This window comes from Lynx rufus, unplaced genomic scaffold, assembly GCF_022079265.1.
Source record: "Lynx rufus isolate CCGP_SWC_20201006 ecotype Redwood Valley unplaced genomic scaffold, mLynRuf1.p SCAF_20, whole genome shotgun sequence".
Taxonomy (NCBI): Eukaryota; Metazoa; Chordata; class Mammalia; order Carnivora; family Felidae; genus Lynx; species Lynx rufus.
The window spans coordinates 1,027,062-1,048,244 of record NW_025814835.1 but is presented as its reverse complement, the minus strand read 5'-3'; the positions used below and the strand labels follow the sequence as shown (position 1 = coordinate 1,048,244).

Below are 21,183 nucleotides of genomic sequence, written 5' to 3'. Positions count from 1 at the left end.
AGAGGGTGTTATGCTAAGTGAAATTAGTCAGAGAAAGACAAATATCATATGACTTCACTCATATGAGGACCTTAAGAGACAGATGAACATAAGGGAAGGGAAGCAAAAATGATATAAAAACAGGGACAAAATATAAGAGACTCTTAAATATGGAGAACAAACAGGTTACTGGAGGGGTTGTGGAGGTAGATGGGCTAAACGGGTAAGGGGCATTAAGGAATCTACTACTGAAATCATGGTTGCATTCTATGCTAACTTGTATGTAAATTTACAAAGTGAACCAAAAAATTATACACATCAGCACATCCAATACGAAATTGGAAATCACAGAGAAAAACATTGTGGTATAATTTTAAATTATATGTGGATTTTGTTAAGCTACTTCGGTAAAGGAATAATAAAGTAACCAGCTATTCTCTTGCAGTGAACATTAAAAAAAATAAAATAAAATGTTTTATTATTATTTTGTAGGTAGTGATTTTTGTCTTCCAGGCAACATTTGGCAACGTCTGGAGACCTTTTTATTGTTGCGACTAGGGGGGTGCTCCCACGGGCATCAAATGCGTAGAGTCCACGGATGCTGTTGAACATTCCACAGTGCACATGACCGTTCTATCAGCAGAGAATTCTATGACCCCAAATGTTAATGGTACTGCTGTTGAGAAGTCCCACTGTACGAATTGCAGTGTACATAGCTGACTTTTCACTGTTAGTATTTTACACTTAATGGAGACTGTGGAACTGCCCACTTCTTACAGTATGACTATGATGTCTGTTCACATATTTTATGCTGAAGCCTTCACCGGATGATGTTATAACTGTCATTTCCCATCATCATACACGTTTTATTTAAAAAAAATTTTTTTTTTTCAACGTTTATTTATTTTTGGGACAGAGAGAGACAGAGCATGAACGGGGGAGGGGCAGAGAGAGAGGGAGACACAGAATCGGAAACAGGCTCCAGGCTCTGAGCCATCAGCCCAGAGCCTGACGCAGGGCTTGAACTCACGGACCGCGAGATCGTGACCTGGCTGAAGTTGGACGCTTAACCGACTGCGCCACCCAGGCGCCCCTCATACACGTTTTAAAGAATTTTGTGTTGCTTTTCATTCTCGAAATTGTAAGTTTCCTGTTTGTATCATTTTCTTATCTTGAAACTTTCTTTAGCATTCTTTTGTCCTAGGTGTGATGGTGACGAATCCTCCGAGTTTTATCCTTCATCTGAGAATGTTTTTGTTTTGCCTTCGTTCCTGGAGGATTTTTTTGCTGGAGGTAGAATTCTGGGTTGAGCCTGCTTCTGTTTCAACACTTAGACGTGGAGTCCTGGCCTCCATCTGTCTCCACGAGATGTTCGTGGGTGTTGGAGCTGACGTTCTTCTAGACGTAATGAGTCCTTTTTCTCCGGCTGCTTCCAAGAATTTTTCCTTTATCTTTGCTTTGAGTAGTTTGGTTGCGATACGCTTTGTCTGATTTTCTCTGCCTTCGTCCTGTTACAGGTTTGCTGTTGTCTTTAAGTAGATTGTAGTATCGTCTGGCCCTCACTTAGGCCGTGGTTGTGAGTTTGGGTTGGTTTTATTTGACTTCTGTAAAGTCTGTGGACTTTTTCAGTTTCAGCAACTGCCATTATCTCACAGGAACACAGAAGTCTGCTCTCTTATTTTTGAAATTGGGGTAACGCCTACCAAGAAGGCTTGACGTAACATTAAATAAGATAGCATTTGTTGACTCTGCGTTATACTTTCTAACAAATTGTTGGTTCTCAAGGTAAGCTTTTATTTGTTAAAGACAAATGTGTCCGTGATTTAGGAAAGATAAAATGGACCTCTGACAGTAGGCTTCCTGTTTTTGGAATCAGAAGAGGATTGTTGGACTCTGAAAGGGATGCTGGCTAGGGAGGAAATTTAACTGAATAGAAAGTTTTAGAAAAGAGAATAAGAGAGACAGAATAAGTATAAGTGGGACATAGTATTCTTGCTGTGTGTGTCAAGTCTGGCAACAAACCAGGGGCACCAGATTCCTGCCTTGACCATAAGACACCTGCGTAGGTCAAAAGTCACTTCCATGACTTTGATTGATGAGTGTAAAGTTGGTCAAATTTTATATCCTTTCAGTCTGGAACAGTATGGAGATGTGACCCGGACATATACATTTTTTGCTAGTAGTAGTATTTTAGATGATGGACTTTTTTATATTCCTGAATTGAACACTGTGAGTGGGTGGTACTGTCAAGCTGACCGTTCACCCTGATGACCGTGGGGGGCTCCCCTCAGAGCACGGTCACGGCGGCTTCCTTGGGGAGCCTCTTCCGTTTCTGCTTACCCTGGCTAGGTAAGATTTTTGCAAAGGAAAGTCGCATCCGTTACTTATAATGGTTTGCCTGCGCTGCAGACAGCTTAGTTTGAGGAGTACAGAAAAGCATGGTCAGTGAAGTTGGACCAGCTCGGGTCCTACATGATCCCCTCACCGTGACGGAAGCCTGCGTGGCCTGCCTCAGCACTCTGCTCTTACCTTTTAGCAGGTACCAGCTGGAAGATGAGTCCGCCCACCTGGACGAGATGCCACTAATGATGTCTGAAGAAGGCTTCGAGAATGACGAGAGCGATTACCACACGCTACCACGAGCGAGGACCGCGCGACGAAGGAGAGGACTGGAGCGGTTTGTCTGTGGAGGCTGGAAGCTCCTCTGTACCAGGTGTGGTATCTGTTGCTGCCTAGTGTCCCGGGCACCGGGGTTACAGAGTTCAGACATTTAAAAGCTTAGCTTCTAACATTTATTTTTGTATCAAACTAAAGAAGACAGTCTAAATGAAATGACGTCATGGAGAGTGATAGCCATTAGAACCAGAAGGGGCTGGAAAGCCAAATTCACTTTTTTTATGGGTCGTTTTAACGCTTAGAAGATGGAGAAAATGAGCGGTTTTGTAATTAATGCATGGTAGAATCAGTTCTGGTTACCATATCAGCATTTACAGCTAAGTTCCCTTGTCTTCGTCTGTGGTTATCCTGTGTCCAAAAAGGCGGATATGGGCCCCGTAAAATGTAATGTATTCACACCGTAGCCGCCTGTGTGCGTTATTTGACTGGAATGCTTTGACTTGGAGTAAGATTCTTCTGTTAATTTAACCAGAAGGAGATGAAGGCAAGGACTGCTTATACTTTAAACAGGTTCACTTGTGGTTGACATAAACTGCATTAAGTCTGCTCACCTTTGACTTCAGAGTCTGGTGTGTGAAACCACACTCTGTGTGTAGGACACTTTTGCCACTGACTGTCCTCCAGCCCTAGGGGACTGGCAGGGCAAGATTACGGCTGGCCAGTGCCAACATAACTTGAGCAGAGTGTGTCTAAGAAGTTACAGCTTTTCTAGTCTTTCTGTTCAAGTCTTGTGGTCAGAGCCTTTCTTACGGTCATGAACTTCTGTCCCTTTCCTTGTAAAAAGAATATACGTAATTGTAGAAAGATATCTTACTTATCATCCTCTTTATCCCATTAGAAGTTTGCAGAAAGATGTTTAAAAAAAACAAAAACATTTTAATGTTTATTTATCTTTGAGAGACAGAGAGAGACAGTGTGAGTGGGGGAGGGACAGAGTAAGAGAGAAGACACAGAATCTGAAGATGCTCCAGGCTCTGAGCTGTCAGCACAGAGCCCGACGCAGGGCTCGAACTCACAAACTGTGAGATCATGACCTGAGCCAAAGTCGGACGCTTAACCCACTGAGCCACCCAGACGCCCCTTACACAAAGATGTTTTTACACCTGATTTGATTTCAGTGTCAGCTCATGCAGCGGTCTTCAAACAGTGTTCCGTGGGCTCCCAGGGACTCCAAGGAGTCCCTCAAAGAGGTGGGCAGTGTCGAGTCAGGAAGTGAGCCCGGGCAGGATTTAGGCTTATCCACCCCCCTTTCCACTTCCACTTGGTGTCTGTCTTTTTCTTTCTTACCTCTTGTAAGCTTTTCATACGAAGAAGGAATTTCACGGCCAAACAAGGTTTTAGAAATCGCTGACTTGTGTCACATTTTCTAGGTTAAATAGCCCGTATTCCTAGAGTGTTCTCTGTGGGCACTTACTAATTCTAGAGTTAATTTCTTTAGCAATTGCAGAGCTGTGCAGATTTGTTTTGTTTTTCTCGTGTCAGTTGTGATGCTTTGTGCTTTTCAAGGGATTTATCTTTTTTCAAATATATAAATTCCTGTGATGTAAGATGAATGAGGCTTTGTAGGGATGTCACATTTTTTTAATTCATGATATTGTCAATTTGTCTCTCCCTTTTTCCTAGTAATCTTGATAGAAGATTATCAGTTTTCTTTTTTTCAAGGAGCCAAACATCTGGTGGTATCTTTGCTTTTGAAATTTTAAACTTTGATCTTGAAATAAATCCTAACTTCTAGAAAAGTTGCAGGAATTGTACAGAGAATTCCTATATGCCTTTTGCCCAAGTTCACTAATTTTGAAGCTTCCGCCATGTTTATTCTACCTTTCTCTTCACATCTTACCGTTATTTTCCGAGTCATTCAGACTGGGTTGCTTCTGCGTTCCTTTCTCTACGTCCGGGTACTTCATCGTGCGTTTCGTAGGAGAAGGGTATTTTCCTCCATCCGTCACGCAGTCGCCGTGTTCAGATGTAGTGTTGGTACCGTGCCTTCCGTCTGCTGTCCCCATCCTGTCCTCCGTCGTGCACTTCTTCTCTGGGCTGGTATGGCCGTTCGGTGGCGTGTCTGTGCAGTGTCCGTTAATCCGGAACTGTCCTCGCTGTTGGTCTTTCATTGTGTTGATATCTTTGAGACTGCAGATCAGGTATTTTGTATGTTTCAAATTTGGGTTTGTCTGAGGTTTCCTTGCTGTTAGATTCAGGTGAAATATTCTCTGTGAAGCACTGTAGGAGACTCACTGTGAACGTAGGGTGTTTGCTTCCTGTTTCATTGATTTCTGTCTTCCCTTCATTTTTTCTCATACTTTGAGTTTAATTTGCTCTTCTTTTTCTAGCTTCCTAAGATGAGCATTGCAGTTTTTTCTGTTTTAAAAATAAATGCATTTAAGTTTTGACACATGGTATTTTCATTATCATTTAGTTAAAAATATATAACGATTTTCATTGTCATTTCTGCTTCCATCGATGCAATTTAGAACCATTCTGCTTAATTTCCAAACAGTCGGGAAGTTTCCTAATTATCTTTTTGTAATTGACTGTTGTCTTAATTCCACTGTGGCTGGAGAACGTACTTATGATTTTTTTAATTTCAGTCTTTGTAATGTGTTGAAACTGGCTTTATGATTCATCGTATATGGACAACGTTAGTTAATTTTCTGTGTGTATTTGAAAAATAATACACATTTTTTTAGTTGTTGTGTGTGTTGCTCTGTATGTCAGTGAGTTATAAGAGCTGATTGTCTTGATTGAGTCCTCTGTATTCCCGAAGTTTGCTTGTTTATCAGTTACGAGAAGCTTGGGTGGATCTCTCCACATCGTTGAGGGTGTGTCTCCTGCTTTAAATGATGTCAGTTCTGCTTTATATATTTTAGAGTATGCTATTAGGTGATGCAAGCGTGGGATCACTAACTTACGTCGGTTTGGTCTTTGTCTCTGATGGTATTTCTTCTGTGCGTGCGTATGTCTGGCTTCAGTACAATGATACCACCTTTATTTTTATTTTTTAATTTTAATTCCAGCTAATTTACAGTGTTAGATTCGTTTCAGGTGTACAATATGGTAATTCAACAGTTCCACACATCCCCCTGTGCTCATCGTGACAAGTGCGCTCCTTAATCTGCATCCCTGTTTCATGCCCCACCCCCACCCCTGGTGACCATCAGATTACTCTCTGTTATTAAGAGTCTGTTTCTTGATTTGTCTCTTTCCCTCCCTCCCTCCCTCCCTCTGTCAGTACCAGCTTTCTTTGATTTGTATTTGCATCATGTATAATTTTCTTTGTTTTATTAAAAAAAAATCTTTTCTTTTGAAATAATGATAGCTTCACAGCAAATTGCAAAGATAGTAAAGAGGGTCCCGCCCGCCCCCACCCAGTCCCCCCAGGGGTTGCATCTCACATCCCTGTAGTGTGGCGTCAGACGGGAAGCTGGCTGCGCTGTACCCGTGTGTACTTCACTCACTGTACTACACGTGTGGGATCGCAAGGCCGCCAGGACAGTAACGACACAGACCCGTCCCGTCGCCACAGCTGTCTCCTGTGTGCTGCCTTTTGGGGTCCTGTTCCCTCCCCTGCCCCAGTCCCTGGCCTCTGGCAACCACTAGTCTGTTCTCTAGCTCTGTACGTTTAGTTTTGAGAGTGTTGTATAACTGAAACCATTCGGTGTGTGATTTTTGGAGATTGGCCTGTTCGGTCAACACAGTGCCCTTGAGATCCATTCAGGTTGTGGGGTGTATCGACGACGGTGTGTTCCTTTTTATTGCCGGCTGGCATTCCATGGGATGGGTGAATGTTAGACCACTTGCTGTGCAGAACATTGAGATTGTTTCAAGTGTTTGCACGTTACCAATAAAGCTGCTGTGAACCAGCAAGTGCAGGTGTTTTGTGTGTGGACGTGTTTTCATTTCTCTGGGATAAACGTGCAGGAGCACAATTGCTGGGCTGCATCCTAGGTGTGTGTTTAGTTTTCTAAGAAACCGCTGGACTATTTATGTTTCCCAGAGTGGTTGTGCCATTTTACATTCCCACCAGCAGTGTGTGCGAGATTCAGTGTCTCCAGGTCAACATTTGTTGTCACTGTTTTTATTTTGGTTGCTGTAATATGTGTGTGGTGACGGCTCACTGTGGTCTTTGTTTGCGTTTCCTAAGTGACTAGCGAGATTATCTTACTTACCATTGGCATATCTTGTTCAGTAAGTGTTTCTTTAGGTCTATTCCTTTTTCTTCTTGGTTTTGTTTTATTTCTGTTGAGTTTTGAGAGTTCTTCACGTATTTGAAATTTTATTTATTTATTATTTTTTAAATCTTTTGGTTTTTAATTCCTTTTAATGTTTATTCATTTACTTTTGAGAGAGAGAGAGCACAAGATGGGGAGGGACAAAGAGAGGGAGACACAGAATCCGAAGCGGGCTCCAGGCTCTGAACTGTAGGGCTCCAACCCACGAACCGCGAGCTCATGACCTGGGCCGAAGTCAGACGCTCAACCGACTGAGTCACCCAGGCACCCCAAACGTTTATTTACTTTTGAGAGAGACAGAGAGAGAGAGACAGAGTGCAAGTGGGGGAGGGGCAGAGAGAGAGGGAGACACAGAATGTGAAACAGGCTCCAGGCTCTGAGCTGTCAGCACAGAACCCTATGTGGGACTTGAACTCATGAAGCACAGATCATGACCTGAGCTGAAGTCAGACACCCAACTGACTGAGCCACCCAGGCGCCCCCTTCTATATTTTACTTGTGCATCTTCTGTCAGCTAGGCTGGTTGCAAATATTTTCTTCCACTCTGTAGCTTACCTTTCCATCCTCTGAAAGAGTTTTTCCACAGATCCAAAGTCTTTGATTTTGTTTTTCCTTTGAGCATTATACTTTGGATGTCACATCTGAGAACTTTTCACTTAGCCCTGTGTCTCAAAGATTTTCTTCTACAAGTTTTATAGTTTTTCTTCTTTTTAATTTTTTTAATGTTTATTTAATTTTAGAGAGAGAGAGAGAGAGAGAGAGAGACCAAGCAGAAGTGGGGGAGGGGCAGAGAGAGACTGAGACACAGAATCCCAAGCAGGCTGAGCTGTCAGCACAGAGCCGGATGCGGGGCTCCAACCCAGGAAACTGTGAGATCGTGACCTGAGCCGAAGTCGGCCGCATAAGCAACTGAGCCACCCCGGGTGCCCTGACAAGTTTTATAGTTTATATTTAGATCCTTTTGAGTAATTTTTGTGCTAGGTGGGAAGTTTCGGTGGAGATTTTTTTTTTTTTTTTTTTTTTTTTTGCCTATGTATATCCAGATGCCTCAGCACCATTTGTTGGAAAGAACATCCTTCCTTCCTGAATGGCTCTTGTACTGGTGTCACCAGTCTGTCGGCTGTCCGTGAGCGGGGCTGTCTGCTCTCTTTTGTTATCTGTACTGTCCGTCTGTTTGCCCTGCTAGTGCCCCTCAGTCTGGAGTGCTCTCTCTTCATCTAGGTCTTAAAAAGGGGCCAGTTGATTCCTTGTATTTTGTTCTTCTTTTTCCAGATTCTTTCAGCTATTCTGGTTCCTGTCCCTTTCCATAGACATTTTAGATAATCTTTTCCAATCTATAAAGTCCTTCCAGGAATTTTGATAAGGGATTATGTTTAACCTGTATATTAACTTGGGGAAATTGACATCTTTACTCTGTTGAATCTTCTAGATCACAATTTACTTCTCTCCGTTTATTTAGAACTTTGATATTTTTCATCAGCATTTTATAGTTTCAGAACCCAGGTCTTATACATGTTAGATTTATTCCTAAGTCAGTCAGCCTGCCTGCCTTCCTTCCTTCCTTCCTTCCTTCCTTCCTTCCTTCCTTTCGTGTTTGTAACTGACATGGCATTTTATTTTATTCTAATTAATTAATTATTTTATATTTTTATGTTTGTTTATTTTGGGGGCAGGGAGGGGCAGAGAGAGAGGGAGACACAGAATCCAAAGCAGACTCCAGGCTCTGAGCTATCAGCACAGAGCCTGATGCAGGGCTCAAACCCACAAACCTCAATATCATGACCTGAGCCGAAGTGGATGCTTAACTGACTGAGCCACCCATGTGCCCCATGGCATGGTATTTTAAATTTTGGTTTCCATATGTTCATTGCTGGTGTGCAGAACTAGAGTTGAATTTTGTGTTTGTCTTTTATCTTGCAACCTTGCTGAGCTTACTGTTAGTGCTAAGAGTGTTTTTTTGTAATTTTCTACATGAACAGTTATGTCATCTGCAAATAGAGACAGTTTTATTTCTTCCTTTAAGCCTGTATGCCTTTTATTTTCTTTTTTTGCATATGGGTCTGTCTGTAACATACACTATTATGTGAAACAGCAGTGGTGGGTATACCTTTTTGCTACTTTTTTAAATTTAAATTTTAATTTTTTTTAGGCAGAGAGCAAGAGAGTGCAAGCAGGAGAGAGGCAGAGGGAGAGAGAAGGAACCCCAGGCAGGCTCCATGCCCAATGGGGAGTCTGATGAGGGTTCAGTCCTACGACCCTGGGATCATGACCTGAGCCATAATCAAGAGTTAGATGTTCAACCGACTGAGCCACCCAGATGACCCCCCTTGTTGCCTCTTGTTCCCAGCCTTTGGGAGAAAGCTTTCCGTATTTCACCACTAAGTATGATGTGAGCTATGGGTTTGTTTGTTTGTTTAAAATAGATTACTCGGGGCGCCTGGGTGGCGCAGTCGGTTAAGCGTCCGACTTCAGCCAGGTCACGATCTCGCGGTCCGTGAGTTCGAGCCCCGCGTCAGGCTCTGGGCTGATGGCTCGGAGCCTGGAGCCTGTTTCCGATTCTGTGTTTCCCTCTCTCTGTGCCCCTCCCCCGTTCATGCTCTGTCTCTCTCTGTCCCAAAAATAAATAAACGTTGAAAAAAAAAAAATTAAAATAGATTACTCATCTAAAACTATTGATAGTTTTCTTATTTAAAATCTCTCTTTGGGGGGCGCCTAGGTGGCTCAGTCAGTCAAGCGTCTGACTTGCCTTAGGTCATGATCTCGAGGTCTGTGAGTTCGAGCCCAGCGTCAGCTGACAGCTCAGAGCCTGGAGCCTGCTTCTGATTCTGTGTGTGTCTCTCTCTCTCTGCCCCTCCCCCACTTGTGTTCTGTCTCTCTCTCTCAGAAATGAATGAACATTAAAAAAATTGTTTTTTAAATCTCTCTTGTGTTGGGTGGGTGTAACACAAACATTTGTGTCAGATTCAGAAACAGGATCTAGAGATACAGATTTGAGAGTCCTGTCTTTGTCATAGAAGAAGCCACATGGAAGGATGGTGTTTCTGAACACGTCACAGGACATGTGGCATAGGTCTATGAAAAATAAAGGAAAGGGACACCTTGGGGAGAAGGACAGTTCTGGGAAAGAAGACTAGAATCCATTCTCTTAGGCGGCGGGGGTGGGGGGGAAGGGTAGCACTGGAAGAGTGGAGAAGTGGTAGAGAAGGTGACTTTTGTCTTTTTTTTTTTTTTTTTTAATTAAAAAAATTTAGAGTGTGCGTGCAAGCTTGGGAGGGACAGAAGGAGAGAGGGAATCGTAAGCAGCCTCCACACTCAACACCAGAGCCCGATGTAGGGCTTGATTTCATGAACCGTGAGATCATGACCTGAGCGGAAATCATGAATCAGGCACTTGACCGACTGAGCCACCCAGGCACCCCCGGGATGACTTTTGTCTTGTCCTTAGTTGGGAACATGGGGTCATTTGGGTGAGGAGATGACTGGGATCCAGATGAGGACTGAAAACATGGGAAGATCGGTCCTGGCTTTGGGAGAGAGATAATAACCAACAAAGGAGAATCAATAGTGATGCATTTGCATTGCATCCAGCATAGTGTTACGAGTTTCTGTCAGTGAGAGAGCCTGAACCGTTGCGAACTTGGTAGTGGCCGTGTGGCTGTGGGAGCCTCGGGAGCTATATGTTAACCATATTTGTTCTTTCAATCTATGAGCACGGAAGGTTTTCCATTTTTTTGTGTCTTCAGTTTCTTTCATAAGCTTTCTATAGTTTTCAGTCTATAGATTTTTCACCTCTTTAGTTAGGTTTATTCCGAGGTATTTTATGGTTTTTGGTGCAATTGTAAATGGGATCAATTCCTTCATTTCTCTTTCTGTTGCTTCGTTATTGGTGTATAGAAATGCAACCGATTTTGGTGCCTTGATTTTATATCCTGCAACTTTGCTGATTTCACATATCAGCGTTATCAGTTTTTTGGTGGAGTCTTTGGGTTTTCCACGTAGAGTATCATGTCTTCTGCAAAGAGTGAATGTTTGATTTCCTCCTTGACGATTTGGATCCCTGTTATTTCTTTGTGTTGTCTGATTGCTGAGGCTAGTACTTTTCCATACTATGTTGAATAACAGTGGTAAGAGTGGACATCGCTGTTGTGTTCTTGACCTTAGGGGGAAAGCTTTCAGTTTTTCCCCATTGAGGATGATATTAGCGGTGGGTTTTTCATATATGGCCTTTATGATCTTGAGGTACGATCCTTCTATCCCTACTTTCTTGGGGATTTTTATCAATAAAGGATGCTGTATTTTGTCAAATGCTTTTTCGGCATCTATTGAGAGGATCTTGTGGGTCTTGTCCTTTCTTTTGTTAATGTGATATGTCACATTGATTTGTGGATATTGAACCAGCCCTGCATCCCAGGAATAAATCCCACTTGATTGTGGTGAATAATTCTTTTAATGTATTGTTGGATCTGTTTGGCTGGTATCTTGGTGAGAATTTTTGTATCCATGTTCATGAGGAAATTGGTCTGTAGTTCTCCTTTTTAGTGGGGTCTTTGTCTGGTTTTGGAATCAAGGTAATGTTGGCCTTGTAGAATGAGTTTGGAAGTTTTCCTTCCATTTCTATTTTTTGCAACAACTCCAAAAGAATAGGTGTTAATTCTTCTTTAAATGTTTGGTAGAATTCTCCTGGAAAGCCATCTGGCCCTGGATTCTTATTTGTTGGGAGATTTTTGATTGCTGATTCAATTTCTTTACTGGTTATGGGTCTGTTCAAATTTTTTGTTTCTTCCTGTTTCAGTTTTGGTAGATTCTATCTTTAGGAATTTGACCATTTCTTCCAGGTTGCCCAGTTTGTTGACATATAATTGCTCATAATATTTTCTTACTATTGTATGTATTTTGCAGCATTGGTTGTGATCTCTGCTCTTTCATTTGTGAAATGAAAGTATTTCATTTGGGTCCTTTGTTTTTTCTTTTTGATTAATCTAGCTAGGGGTTTATCAATTTTGTTAATTCTTTCAAGGAACAAGCTCCTGGTTTCATTGATCTGGTCAACTGTTTCTCTGATTTCGATATCATTGATTTCTGCTCTAATCTTTATTATTTCCCTTCTTCTGCTAGTTTTGGGCTTTATTTGCTCTTCTTTTCCAGCTCTTTTAGGTGTAAGGTTAGGTTGTGTATTTGAGACTTTTCTTCCTTCTTTAGGAAGGCCTGGATTGCTATATACTTCTCACTTAGGACCGCCTCTGTTGCATCCCAGAGGTTTTGGGTTGTGTTTTCATTTTCATTAGCTTCCACGTCCTTTTTAATTTTCTCTTTAATTTCTCGGTTAACCCATTCATTCTTTGGTAGAGTATTGCTTAATTTCCAAGTATTCCTGGTCTTTTCACAGTTTTTCTTGTGGTTGATTTTGAGTTTCATAGCAGTGTGGGCTGAAAACATGCAGGATATCATCTCGGTCTTTCTGTACTTGTTGAGGGCTGATTTGTGACCCAGTATGTGATGAATTCTGGAGAATGTTCCATGTGCACTTGGAAGAATGTGTATTCTTCTGATTTAGGATGAAATGTTCTGAATATATTTAAGTCCATGTGGTCCAGTGTGTCATTCTTAACCATTGCTTCCTTGTTAATTTTATGTTTCGATGATCTGTCCATTATTGTAAGGGGGTGTTGAAGTCCCCTACTCCTAGGGTATTATTATCAGTGAGTTTCTTTATGTTTGTGATTAATTGATTTATATATGTGGGTGACTCCATGTTGGGGACATAAATATTTACAGCAGTGAGATCTTGGTGGATAGACCCCTTAATTATGTTATAATGCCCTTCTTCATCTCTTGTTACAGTCTTTATTTTAAAATCTAGTTTGTCTGATATAAGTATGGCTACACCGGCTTTTGACAACCGTTAGCATGATAGATGGTTCTCCATCCACTTTCAATGTGAAGGTGTCTTTAGGTTAAAATGAGTCTCTTGTAAGTAGCGTATAGATGGGTCTTGTATAGAGCCTATGTCTCTTGATTGGAGCATTTAGTCCATTGACATTTAGAGTGACTATTGAAAGATACAAATTTGGTGCCATTGGGTTGCCTTTTGAGTTCATGTCTCTGGTGATATTTTCTGGTCCTTTCCAGTCTTTGTTGATTTTGGTCTTTTTTGTTTTGTTTTTTCTTTTCTCCACTCAAAGGGTCCCCCTTAGAATTTCTTGCGGGGCTGGTTTAGTGGTCACAGACTCCTTTAGTTTTTGTTTGTGTGGGAAACTCTTTATATCTCCTTCTATTTTGAATGAGAGCCTCGCTGGATAAAGAATTCTTGGCTGCATATTTTTCCAATTCAGCATGTTGAATATATCCTGCCACTTCTTTCTGCCTGTCAGGTTTCTGGGGCTAGGTCTGCTGTGAGCCTCAACCGTGTTCCCTTATAGGTTAAAAAGTTTTTTTTTCCCCTTGCTGCTTTCATAATTCTTTGTGTATTTTGTGAATTTGACTGTTATCTGCCTTGGTGATTGTTGGTTTTTGGTAAATCTAATCGGAGTTCTCTGTGCTTCTTGGATTTTGATCCTGTGTCCTTCCCCAGATTAGGATAGTTTCCTGCTATAATTTGCTCGTGTAAACCTTCTCCCCCCTTTTCTCTCTCTTCTGGGACTCCTGTCATTCGGATGTTACTCCTTTTTAATAAGTCACTGAGTTCTCTAAGTCTCAAATCGTGATATTTTGCCTTTATTTCCCTCCATTTTCCTTCTTCATTATTCTCCATAGTTTTATCGTCTTAATTGCTGATTTGCTGCTCTGGTTCATCCATCTTTTCCGTCATCGCATCCATTTGAGGTTGCATCTTGGTTCTAGCATTTTTAATTTCGTGCTGACTAGATTTAATTCTTTCATCTCCGCAGAAAGGGGTTCTAGACTTTTTTCAACCCCAGCTAGTATTCTTATTATTAATAGTTCTAAATTCTAGGTCAGACATCTTCCTTATATTTGTGTTGATTAAGCCTCGGCTGTCATGTCTTTCTCTTCTTTCTTTTGTTCTTCGTTTTGTCATCTTGGAGGAAAAGAAAAAGTAAAATATAAAAATTAAAAAATTAAAAACAAAGCAAAAAATCAAATGAAGCTTGATGCTAGGTGTGTTTTCATCTGCTTGTTGAAAGAAACTTGATAGAATAGAGAGAAAAGGGAAAGAAAAAAAGGTAAGAAAAAAATTATATAGTAAAATAGAATTAAATGAAATAGAATAAAAAATTTATAAAGTAAAAAATAAGATAAAAAATAATAAAAATAAATTTTTCTTTCTGTATGCAAGAATGAGGAAGAAAAACGAAAAAAAGAAAACAGTGTAAGCAAAAACAAAGCAAAGCAAACGAACAAATACATGAGCCAGAAAACAGAATGAAACTACAGTGAAGTTACATCCAGTTTCCCTTAGAACTGAACAGTGAAGGGGCGCCTGGGTGGCGCAGTCGGTTAAGCGTCCGACTTCAGCCAGGTCACGATCTCGCGGTCCGTGAGTTCGAGCCCCGCGTCGGGCTCTGGGCTGATGGCTCAGAGCCTGGAGCCTGTTTCCGATTCTGTGTCTCCCTCTCTCTCTGCCCCTCCCCTGTTCATGCTCTGTCTCTCTCTGTCCCAAAAATAAATAAACGTTGAAAAAAAAAATTTAAAAAAGAACTGAACAGTGAAGCCCGCTATAGTCCGTACATTAAGCAGGTGGAGGGACTTGTGCTGGTCTTCTGGATGGTGTACTTGGATGGCGCAGTTGGGCAGGGCTTGGTGTAACGGCTGTATTGTCCAGTAGGTGGCGCTGCATAGCTTACTGAGGTGGATCATTGTGGCACACGTGCGTGCACATGAGAGATGGAAATGGTTTCACCCGGTTGCCTAGTCTCTGGCACAGGAACTTCGCTCTTTCACCGACTGGTGATCAGGCACCTCTCCGTTGTCTCAGGCCTCCGTCCACTCCCCATCCCTACACAGATAGGGTACCCTGTAGACTCCAGAGACCCCTGTGGCTTGGACCCACACCAGCTCTCTGGGGGAGGGTCTCACTGAGCAATGGCCGGTCCTGGCTTGCCCCAGAAAATGTTCATGCCGTTGCACAGCAGCAGAGGTTCAGAGGTTATGGCCAATCACAACACACGGCTGGCACCAGGTTTTGCCACACTCTGGCATCTTTGTCCCAATACCAGCAAACGTGGCTGCTCTCTGGGATCCCCTGGGACCTTTGCCCGTGGGGAGGCTGTATGGCCTCTACCAAAGAAATGCACGCCAAGCAGCGGAACTGCTTCTCCCCGTGTGGCACACGGACCTCTCAGACCCCGTTGCCTGCTCCTGGGGCTTCGCCCCGCTTCCTCACCAGAGCACCGCCGGGCGCTGGGCTCCAGAACTTCAGACTGTGTTCCACTGTTTGTAGAATCCTGGTGGTACTGAAACCCTCTCCTTTCTTCTCGTCAGTGGTTTTGGGGAACAGATTCCTTGTTCAGTTCCCTGCGAGTGTTTTCACTCTTTCTCTCCAGCTGCTTTTGGGGGAGTGCTTTTCTTGCACGATCTTGATGTGCCTCACTCTCCCCCTTTCTCTTTCCCTGTCCTCTCTCCACGAAAGCAGCTCCCTACCTTCTGGGGCTTTTTTCTCCACCAGTGCACGTCTCCGCACGGCGTACCTGCCGAGTTCTGTGGCTCAGGGTATACGGATTGTTGTGTTAATCCTCAGATCGGCTTCCTAGGTGTGCAGAATGCTTGGTGCTGATCTGGCTGCCTTTCAGGGACAAGACAAGCTGAGGGTGTCCGTGCTGCTCCGCCGTATTCACTCTTGGATTTAGTCTTATTTGACTTGACAGTGTAAGGTGACTTATGTATAAGTGGGCAGTGTCTCCTGAGCAATCACTCACTTAGAAAAGATTCCGCTTCCAAGGAAGTGTTACCAGGTGAAGCTAGCTCCTGGGTGTTTCCTCCCAAGGACCTCCGTTTCCTTCGCCCTCTTGTTATCAGTATTCACAAATCCATCTTCCTCAGAAATTGCCCCTCATTTTGTTTCCCTGCTTACCTCTACAGCTCCACGAGGCTTAAGTATACTTTCTGGGTTACTCATCTTGGGGGCTTATGCGCTCAAGGCACCTGTCTTCCCCTCCTGCTCATAGTTTCTGCCTGCATCGCCAGTGGCAATTCTGGTGGGACCCCAGGCTCTTAAACCCTCAAGGCTCTGTATTCATTTAATTCTGTGAAATAGCATGTGATTGGATTGTGGCTCCCTATCTACTACTTTCTTTTGTATTTGTATAAGGAAATACTTAGTAATAATACTTTTGTTGATACTTATCAGTAGCCAAGTGTTTCAAATAATCGTTACATCTTGGAAGTCTAGGAATCTTTTTTTTTTTTTCCCGTATACAGGGCTATAGGGAAAAATTAATAAACTGTTGAGTATACGTGTTTTTAGCCCTTGGTATTTAATTTAGAGTTTATAGAGTGTAAGGCTTTGGAACTTACTGGGTTGTTAGGTTCAGGTGCTACACGCAGTGGTGTTGATGTTGACGTTTTTATTTTAGCCGTTGTCTGCAGTGTGCATGTGATGCTCAAAGTGGTTTTACATTTATGGAGCCTTTTGTCTGTATAAGAATATGCTGATACCAGCGTAAACTTTGTAAAACCCACATTTTCTAAATTTTACGTACATTTTTCAAACGCTCAATTTTTCTTGTTTTCAATATCACGGTAGATTTGCCCGACTCGTGTACGTTAAGCTGTCACACACATTAGGTAAGTAGGTGTTTCAGAACAAAAATTCCTGTTTGAATACTTTGCTGGAGGATTTTCGCCCCGAATTGAAGTGCTAAAGGAAGTGCACACATAGGAAGCTTGTATCCTGTCTGCTGCACCTGTGTCTGCACCGTGCTCCCTGTGGACCAGCCCTGCCCGCTAACCCTCCCTGTGACGATGGGAATGTTCTAGATCTGCGATGTCCGGTATGGTAGCCGCTGGCCAAGGTGGCTGTTGAGCCCTTGAAATGTGGCTAATGTAACTGAGGAACTGGACTTTTTATTTCACTGAATTTTGATTCATACTGAGATGGTTACACGCTGAATGAATAGTCTGGGTGGCTCAGTCAGTTTAGCGTCCCACTCTTGATGGCGGCTCTGGCCGTGGTCTCGCGGTTTGTGAGACTGAGCCCCCCGTTGGGCTCCATGCTGACATCATGGCGCCTGTTTGGGATTCTCTCTTCTCCGGCCCTCCCCCACTCATGCTTGCACTCTTTCTCTTTTGTTCTCTCTCTCTCTCTCTTGACTAAACTTAAAAAAAAAAGTCACGTGGCCAGTGGATGCTATATTGGGCAGTACAGTAACGTGCACTTCTTTTTAAATTTTTTTTTAACGTTTATTTATTTATTTATTTTAAAAATTTTTCTTAGTGTTTATTTATTTTTGAGAGACAGAGACAGCATGAGCAGGAGAGGGCAGAGAGAGAGAGAGGGAGACCCAGAATATGAAGCAGGCTCCAGGCTCTGAGCTGTCAGCCCAGAGCCCGATGCGGGGCTCAAAGTCATAGACCGCGAGATTATGACCTGAGCCGAAGTCGGCCGCTTACCCGACTGAGCCATCCAGGCGCCCCAACGTTTATTTATTTTTGAGATAGGGAGAGACAGAGCATGAACAGGGGAGGGTCAGAGAGAGGGAGACACAGAATCTGAAGTAGGCTCCAGGCTCTGAGCTCCAAGCTGTCAGCACAGAGCCCGACGTGGGGCTAGAACTCACAGACCACGAGATCATGACCTGAGCCAAAGTCGGCTGCTTAACCGACTGAGCCACCCAGGCGCCCCTGTGCACTTCTTTTTAAAAAGCTTTTTTTTTTTAAATATTTATTATTGAGAGACAGAGGGTGGGGGAGGGGCAAAGAGAGGGGAGACACTGAATCCGAAGCCGGCTCCAGCCTCTGAGCCATCAGCCCAGAGCCCGACGCGGGGCTTGAACCCACAGACCATGAGATCGTGACCTGAGCCGAAGTCGGACGCCCAGCCGACGGAGCCACCCGGGCGCTCCCAGTAACGTGCGCTTCTGTGTCAGATGCAACTTTCTAAGGTTGGAGGCGTTCTGAGTGTGACTCGGGAAGCCGCGTAGCTCTGCCAGCAACGAGTTGTTTCGTCTTGGAGAAATTGCTTACTTTTCTGGCCCCCAGTTTCCTCCTGGGGGAGACGTGGGGGTCTGACATCTCCGGAAGGTAGTTGCGGGTGTCAGACCGATTGAACCCGGAGTTTGGGGAAGAGTCCCTCCCGGCTCGTGTCACGTGGGTCTCGTGTACCATAACTGCGTGGCTTTTGTGCACCAGGAGTACCGGCTGTATGCGGTAGATAAGAGGCTGGCAATTTTGAGCCGCTGCCGGGAAGGAGTCGGGAGGGAGCCCCCTGACCTCCGGGGTGTCTGGGGTCCTGACGGGGGAGGGGCGGGTGGCAGGGGCGTGGCAAGGTGGATGGTGCCAGAGGAGAAGAGTCCTTGGGAGGGTGTCCAGGCCACACAGTAGAAGCAGCAGCAAGGTGAGAAATGGGAGTTTGATGCTTATTATATTTTGTTTGAAGTCTTATTTAATTTTTGTTTCATTCACGCCTGAACAGATCACAAATCCCTAACATTTTACTAAAGCTACTTGACGATCCCTTACTCTCCCCCCCCCCACAAAGAAAGCAGTAAACATGGGAATACTTAGACAGCCTTAAATCACTTTAATATCCTGATTTATAACAGTCGGGGACTTAAAAGTATACTTGATATGTGAAGATGCTGTCTGTTCTTAAAAGTTGAAGCAGGAGGGTCGCTGGGGGTGTGTCAGAGCTGACCCGCTCGTCTGGCTGCCGCATGCGTTCCCATCGTGGGAGAGCTCACTCACGGTGACAGTGCTCCCGGTGCTGTGGCCGGGTGCCCACGACCGAAGGCCAGGGGGCTTCCGAGGGCAAAGCCCTGCCCTTCCAGACCGAAGATCTTCTGGGCACGGCTGGCAAGTAGGCAGACGGTCCGTAGAGACGCACTGCACACATCTGTACGCTCACATGGGATGCCCCCCGGGGGGCCGTGAAGCGCCGTGTCTGCGTTTTGATCACTTGCAAGGCAGGCGATTTCCGGAGGGTGGAGTCGGCTAGTGCCCCACCGTGGAAGTTAGGCGCTGACTTCAAGGTACAAGTCCAGACGCGTCAGCCTCATTTTGTAATGACGCCTAGAAGACTGTCGTCGTCACGCAAAATTACTGTGGCCTTTTGAGCTTACTCTGTCACCGAGGGGAGTTCGGCATTTGCGCCTTCTGCTGCCGGCCTGCCCGTCCAGCCTGGAGCGCACCTGGAAGACTGTTCCCAGGCTTCCTCGGCGTTGTGGGGATCTGAATTAGATCAGATTTTAAATTCATGATTATGTTGCGCTCAGTTGAGATGGCTCTGATGCCTTTTCATCATTTTCTTAAGTATTTTGAGAAAACTTTATTCTCTCTATCCAAAAATGGTGGTTTGGACGTCCAGGGAGTAGAAGTATTTGTGCTCCTGGAGCCCTGGTGCTGTTAGAGCAAGGACAGATCTAACGTGTTTACTGCACAGATGAGCATGGCTGCATGACAATGCAGTGGAGCTGTCACTGTCACTGTCACTACAACATCCCACTGAGCATCAGTACCCTTTCTAAATACTGAATTGAGCCGTAAGTCTTAACTTTGTATTAACGCTACTAGAAAAGTCGCCTTTTTAGAAAGGAAAAAAGTGGTCCCCTCAAAGAAGAGAGGGCAGGTCACATTTGGGACGAATTGATGTCTGAGGACCTCTATCATCAAATTCCTGAGCGGTGTGTTGAGAATTATGAACAACAGACTTTTTCTCAGCGTAGTAAAGCATTGACTACTTCAGAATGTCAGTGTGGTTTTCTGTTTTTGTTTTTTGTTTTTCGTTTTGTTTCGACCCTGTTTGGTCTAAACAAGGGAAGATAGTTTCCTTGAGGTTCTAAAAGTCGTCATATACTCGCTCATACGAGTTTCTCTCAGTGTTTTATGTCACACCTTCATATCCATAAAACTTATTTTAAGACAACCCTACAGATTAGCTTTAGATACGCTGTCAGTGTCTGGTGCATATACACAGAAACAATCCGTATCGGCTCTAAATGTGTACGATTAGTTTAAAGACTTGGAATAGAGCACTCATAATGTGTCTCTTTTTTTCATGCAGTTGCTGTGATTGGCTGGTAAATATTTGTCAAAGAAAGAGAGAACTAAAAGCTCGCACAGTGTGGCTTGGATGTCCTGAAAAGTGTGAAGAGAAGCATCCCCGAAACTCTATCAAAAACCAGAAATACAATATATTTACCTTTATACCCGGGGTAAGGCTGTTACATTCTTAAAACTGGGCTTTTATATGAGACATTGCCAGCTGCTTTTGTTTTCACTGTTTTTCCCCCCCTTTTAATTGTGTCCCGTCCAAATCAGTGTCCCTTTGTTTTTGAACCATTCATGTTTCAGATGATTGTTAAATAATTCATGCACACTTTTACGGGTACAGCATAGAGTTCAACTTAAGAAAGTTTATAGTTTGGGGCGCCTGGGTGGCTCAGTCGGTTAAGTGTCCGACTTCGGCTCAGGTCATGATCTCGCAGTCTGGGAGTTCGAGCCCCGCGTCGGGCTCTGTGCTGACAGCTTAGAGCCTGGAGCCTGTTTCAGATTCTGTGTCTCCCTCTCTCTCTGACCCTCTCCTGTTCATGCTCTGTCTCTCTCTGTCTCAAAAATAAACATTAAAAAAAAAAAATTAAGAAAAGAGAAAGTTTATAGTTTGACTTCAGCCTTAGATAAAAATATTTATGCTACTGTAGAAATAACCAAGTAGGCCTGAATTAAATTATCAGAAAAGAGCTGTAAGTTTTGTTTGGAAGTGAAGCTGAATGCCAAGTGTAAAGCCTGCGTAGGAGCCTCCAAATGAGCGTAACATAAGTGCTTACACAGGCAGGACTCCGTAACAGAATCTCTGTAAGCATTTATAGATGGATTTTCTACTTCACATTATAAATTTCAGGCCATGTATTATTGTATTATTCGTTATCTTAAATAGGTATTATGCTGAGTTTAAATACTGAGGTTTAAATATTTGATTAATTTTTTTTTTATTGCTGGTGATGTTTTTGTCTTAAATACGTACAAACTCAGTTTGTACGTATTTAGAATGATTGGATAATTTTTGATTTTTGTGCATCATTTCCTATTTTAATAGACGAATTTATTCATCTTTCTACAGGCAAAAGGCAGCTACTACTGATTATGTTTCTAGATCAAAGTTTTTGACATGTTCTAGTTATTAGCTTTA

General features: G+C 43.3%; 1 protein-coding gene across 5 annotated transcripts in view; it reads left to right on the top strand.

The window, feature by feature from the left end:
• Positions 1-21,183, top strand: part of ATP9B (ATPase phospholipid transporting 9B (putative)) — a 257,177-nt gene that overhangs the window by 18,973 nt on the left and 217,021 nt on the right. For 4 of the 5 annotated variants that reach the window (XM_047086327.1, XM_047086325.1, XM_047086322.1 and 1 more), the window contains exons 2-3: positions 2,516-2,692; positions 20,059-20,209. In XM_047086327.1, coding sequence (XP_046942283.1) covers positions 2,516-2,692; positions 20,059-20,209 — 328 coding nt within the window. The remainder of the gene's footprint in view (positions 1-2,515; positions 2,693-20,058; positions 20,210-21,183) is intronic. The other variant, XM_047086323.1, reaches the window with a different exon arrangement.